At 46.3% G+C, this 5839-nt stretch overlaps 1 protein-coding gene across 1 annotated transcript in view; it reads right to left on the bottom strand.

Annotated features, from left to right (window-relative positions):
- Positions 1–1605: 1605 nt before the first annotated feature.
- SPTBN1 (spectrin beta, non-erythrocytic 1) overlaps positions 1606–5839 on the bottom strand; it is a 202211-nt gene continuing 197977 nt past the window's right edge. Inside the window, exons 34-36 of the mRNA XM_007465683.1 lie at positions 5337–5510; positions 3779–3821; positions 1606–2957 (exon numbers count right to left, since the gene is read on the bottom strand). Coding sequence (XP_007465745.1) covers positions 2739–2957; positions 3779–3821; positions 5337–5510 — 436 coding nt within the window. The 3' untranslated portion in view covers positions 1606–2738. The remainder of the gene's footprint in view (positions 2958–3778; positions 3822–5336; positions 5511–5839) is intronic.

The following is a 5839-nucleotide window of genomic DNA, read 5'->3' on the forward strand; positions in this document are numbered from 1 at the left end:
AGCTTACCCTTCCCCCTCCCCATATCCTCAAGTCCATTCTCTACGTCTGTGTCTTTATCCCTGCCCTGCCCCTAGGTTCTTCATGACCTTTTTTCTTTTTGGGATTCCATATATATGTGTTAGCATATGGTATTTGTTTTTCTCTTTCTGACTCACTACACCTCACTACAAATAACTCAATTTTGTTTCTTTGGATGGCTGAGTAATATTCCATTGTATATATGTGCCACATCTTCTTGATCCATTCATCTGTCGATGGACACTCAGGTTGCTTCCATGTCCTGGCTATTGGAAGTAAATAGAGCTGCAATGAACTTTGTGGTACATGACTCTTTTTGAATTATGGTTTTCTCAGGGTATATGCCCAGTAGTGGGATTGCTGGGTCATATGGTAGTTCTGTTTTCAGTTTTTTTTAAGGAACCTCCATACTGTTCTACATAGTGGCGGCATCAATTTACATTCCCACCAACAGTGCAAGAGGGTTCCCTTTTCTCCACACTCTCTCCAGCATTTACTGCTTGTAGATTTTTTTGATGATGGCCATTCTGACTGGTGAGGTGATAACCTCATTGTAGTTTAATCATGACTATTTTCTAAGTAATCATGACTTTTTCTTAAGTAAACATTTGGGTCAGAGGTTCACCTGTTGAGAATTGAACAACTTGATTCCAATCCTGAGTAAGGCAAGGGCAAGGGAGCGTCATGGTGAGATAAATGGCCTTGGGTGCTTGGGGGGGGGGGGGCGGGGGGGGGGAGGGGGGGGGGGTGCAGGTGGGGGTAGGGGGAACAAACAGTGAGGTCTCAGTTCACCTGAGGGCAACAGAAAGCCCTGATGCTAGTCAGCTGTGAGGCCCAGGACTGATGTCATGGTAGGCATGTCCTCTGGGGAATAAACTACTGAAAAGTCCATAATACTAGTACGCATTGCTACTTTATGTAAGAAAACATGCAAGTGGTACGGAGTCGATACACACAGATAAACTAGGATGAGTACAACACACGTATCTAACCCACGATCCTACGCTGGCATCAGCAAACTGGCCCACGGGCCACACCTGGCCTGTCATCTGTTTTTGTACAATCTGTGTAAAATAGATTTTACATTTTAAATGTTTTTAGAAAATCAAAAAAGAATATGGTGTGGCACACGGAAATTATATGAAATTCAAATCTGTGTCCACACATAAGGTTTTACCGGAACACAGCCACGCCCACTGGTTACACATCATCGATGGCTGCCTCTGTATTACACAATGGCAGAGTTTCAACAGACAGAGTATGGCCTACAGAGCCTAAAACATTTACTTATCTCTGGCCATTTACTGAAAACGTTTTCTAACCCTTGCCTCAGAGCTCAGGTTTAGCGAGCTCTCTGGTAACGTTTTCATACATAGAAGATAAAATCTGGATGTAGAGCTGCAAAACATTCCATATTTATTACTCCATTTATTGTAACTTTCAAAGCTGGGGTACCAGACATGCACAAGAATGCAAAATAGGAACACAGATGGATGGTCTAATGTTTCCCGTTTGCTATTTCTCACTTTGCAAATTCCCTACATGGCGTGCACGCAAGGAGAGAAAAAACAACAATTACCCACCGTGCTAGATTTAAAAGCATTTAATGACATAGCATATATTTAACAGACAGGGCAAAAGTCGAGAGGTACAGGTCGTAACAACTGAGCACCGGGCCTGAGTGACCACCTCCCTGCTCAGGCCCAGCCTCTGGAGTTCATTCCTATCAATGCCATTTTGATTGTGCAGTAAGATGAAAATTTGTCATTACAATCGTTACAGTGACAGAGAAATGCACACTATGTATCAAATAGCAAGGTAATGAAGCAAATTATAACACAGTGTGGCAACGCACAAGCAAGTAACCATTAGGGTAACAGGACTTTGTCCAGTAAATGCTTCAGTTCCACTTGTACACTTACCAATGATTTAAAGGGTTTATTATACATCTAGTTTTATTATACTTTGTACTAGAATTATCTCAAACATACAATATAATGTATTTCAGCAAAAAAAAAAAAAAAAAAAAAATTGAAATTGAAATTACAGATTATTTAAAACAGTATCAGTTTTCTATTCCTTCTTGGATCCCGACATTCTTAACCGTCGTCCAGGCTGATGCAGAAGAGCCGCATGTCGTGTGTTAGTAAGTGATGCCAGATACAAACGGTTTGGTCTGTAGAGTTAACAATGGAGCTGCACTGTGACTGCAGCGAGATCATAATACACAATCTGTTTATTCCAGGTTAGACCCATCGTGGGCACTTCTAATAGTCAAGACTCAAGATAACCACTGGAAGTAAATGGAGGAGAATGGTGTTGGGTAGTTGGTACGTTTTGCCTGTGGTGAGCACAGGAAGCACTGTTTAAGCACCGCTGCCTTGCATACCAACAGCACTAGAGGCGGGTTATTTCCAACACAGCCTCACAAAATTGAGGAACCGTTTAAATATCGAGATCTAATCTATATAATTTCGTTAAAAAAAATCTGGTCTTCCCTCTGCACCTCAAGCTTTTTTGTAACTTGGGAGATAAAGTGTTTAGGTGTATTTTCCCCTTCCCACCCCCACCCCGAGAAATGCTCTATAAATTAAAAGAAAAAAAAATCAACCACATTGAGGAACATTTAGGCACAGAGAGTAATGTGTTGGTTCTGAGCTTGCATGCTGGAATTTCACTGAAAAGGTTAAGAGAAGGGCAGGAGGTGACGGAAAGGAGTTCACTTCTTTTTGCCAAAAAGGCTGAACCTCTTTTCTTTGTCTTTCTCTTTGTCCTTCTCCCGTTTGCCGGGACTGGACTCGCTGGTGATGGTGACGACGCTGGTGGGCAAGGTCTGAGCCCGGCTGGATGCTGGCGTGCTCTGGGTGCTGGCGGACACCTCGTGTTTATCGGAGGAGATGGCAGAGGAGATGGCCTGGATCCATGTGTTCATTTCCTCCTGGATGAAGGAGGGGACACAGGTGAGACTCAACTAGGAGGGATGGGCATGAGGCGCTCTCGGTCCACCTGGGTGACCGTGTGAGCCTCTGTGAGCTGGAAGGCTTGGGAATGGTGTGTCTGTCTGAGGGGAAAGCGGTTCCCAAACGAACCTCTGCTTTGTCAGGACAGTAGTGAACATGATTGAACGCTCACCAGAATTCGGTTTACAGTACCTGAAGGTCCTCACTCTAGTATGTGGCCCTACAAACGTGGACAAGCTGGAAAGACTGGTCTACAGTAGGATGTCAGGTCCCTCCCTAGAAGATGCTTTTTCTTTTCCTTTTTTAAACTGAAATATATTTGATGCATAACATTGTATAAATTTAACAGAAGTTGCTTTTTTCGAATTTAAAGCCCTGCATACGTGCCGTTTTCCCATCGGCCGACCCTCTCTCCTCTCAAGGAGGAGCACAGCCATGCAATGGTTGGTTAAAGGCAGTGGGGTGCAGTGGGCGCAACGGGGAGGCTCCTGACTGGGCTGCAGGTTCCACACCCAGTCCTGGGACCTGCTCCCTGTGCTTCACCCACAGTTCTCCGCGGACTTCAAGGGACCCTGCACTAGGTCTCCTGCCGCGGCGGGAGGGCAGTGAGATGACATTCACCGCCTCTGAGAGATACAGGAGAACTGAACACCTGCCAGCGTTCATGACTGTGGAGGCCAGAGGACAGAAGCCACCACTGGATCATTACTTATGTGAAGAACATCATAAATAAAGCTCATCGGGCCACCAACACTTGCAAACTTCTAAGTATCTGAAAAAATGAAACTTAGAAACTTACATCGTCTTTGGCTTGGAAGAGGTACTCATTGCCGTCATTTAGTCTGTAATTTGAAGGAAGAAACTCAGTCACAATATAACTTAAGGGAAAAAAAAAAAAATCCCCCAACTCTCATGTGGGATACAAGCAGGCCGTAGGAATCACACCAGAAATGCCCGTGGGAACTCTGCACACGTCACCCACTGTGCTGGGGGCCTGCACAGGCCCAGCAGCCGCGCCCCGGGGCATCAAGAAGTCATATAATTGGGCCAATATACACAGGTAACATGGGTGTTTCAATCACTGGAAGGATTCAAAAAGCTCTGAACATGTCAACACCTGGATCTGTTGTGGCAAAGACCACTGGGGATGACTGATCACTGCTCCAAACTGAACGCAGAAGAAAGCTCTTTAAAACCCACGGGCCCTCCTGAAATTCTGCCACTGGACTTACATCCCCCACATTAACAAATACCAGGCTTTCTGAACTGACACCCAGAAAAGTTCTCCTAGACTTCTCTTCTTATACACCTCTCAGAACAAAAGAAACTGCCCTGGCCGGGCTATCGCTGTGACACGGAGAGGACGCTGGCTGGGAGGGCCCCTCCTTCTCTGCTGCGTGGAGAGGAAGCTAGTGTTGCCGGTGCAGAGGAGGTAAATGCCCTCTGCCGATATCCCGACGCTCGGAAGCTGCATCAACGAAGTACAAAGTGGGCGTGCAGCCAGGGTGGGTGCCAGGCTGGCCGCGCCTGGTCTTACAGTGTGTAAAGCGTCCCAGGTCCCTGGGGCCTGCCTCCAGTGCCCGTCCAGGGCTCAAGGAATCACCCCATTTGAACTGCTCTCGTTTGTGGTCCTTGGCCTCATCCAGCTGGCATGAGACTCACGTGTAACTGAGGACCAAAGTTTGCTTTTCAAATCCCAAAGCAACAGATCAAGTTAGTATCAGACTAAGTATCGTTCTAACCACTAACATGTTTACTTTTCATGCTTTTAAAAGAAAAACGGGTTTTTCCTGCCCATTTCCAAGTACAAGCCGAACTTCAGAGCTTGGATCCACTCTGTTGGGAGTCGTATGTGTTGTAGAGGGTAGAGACGTTTGGAACTGAATGGTTCCAGAGGCATCTGGAACATCCGCCGGGTGAGTCAGGGGAGCACAGGGCCCCTCCCGCCCCTTCCTGTTTGTCTCCACCTGGCTCCGGGATGACTCACTTGACCCATCTCCAGATAAGTCATGAGCAAAGAACAGCATCTCCTGGGTCTGGATTAGCTGCAAAGACGGGGAAACTATTTTTCTAAGCTCCCCTTAAACTGTGAAATGTGACTAGCTCAACTTGTCTCAGGAAACACTAAGTTCCAGCTTATAAAAAGGTAAGTTCCTTTTCTTCCATGTTCAGTTGTGCCGTTAACCGGCCACAGAGCCCAGAGATCCTAACCAAGACGTGTGCCTATCCAGTTTGTCACTTTGTTGGTGATTTTTTTCAACAGCAGAGGAGAGGAATCAACTGATCACAGCATCTATCTAAGAGAACCAACCCCCAGAGTGAAAATAAACACACACCCACTCTCTGGCAATGCTCACCTTAGCTTGAACACGTGTTTCTTCTTTTTGTAATCAAGGGCCACTTCACAGATGGCTTCTTTCAAACTCACAGGGACCTCACTGTGGTAGGGAATTCCAGAAGCAGCTGTCTTTGCATCTTTGTAGAAACCCATTTCTTGGTTATTTATGACACAGTAAACATTGTGCCAGGACCTGAGGAGTAAAGAAAGGAGCTTCAAGTTTCTGCTCCACACTCCCTTCGAGAGCTAAGCATCTGATTAACACAAAAATGATCCTCACACAACACGGCATGATCCCCCTTCCTAAATCCTGCTAAAAATACGCAATGGAACAAAATTCCTCTGTGGCCTCCCAAGACAAGACACGTACTGCTAGTGGCAGGTTTTTTTTGTTTTTGTTTTTTTGCGGTACGCGGACCTCTCACTGCTGCGGCCTCTCCCGTTGCGGAGCACAGGCTACGGACGCGCAGGCTCAGCGGCCACGGCTCACAGGCCCAGCCGCTCCGCGGCATGTGGGATCTT

Source organism: Lipotes vexillifer, unplaced genomic scaffold (genome assembly GCF_000442215.2).
Source record: "Lipotes vexillifer unplaced genomic scaffold, Lipotes_vexillifer_v1.1 scaffold77, whole genome shotgun sequence".
NCBI classification, from domain to species: Eukaryota; Metazoa; Chordata; class Mammalia; order Artiodactyla; family Lipotidae; genus Lipotes; species Lipotes vexillifer.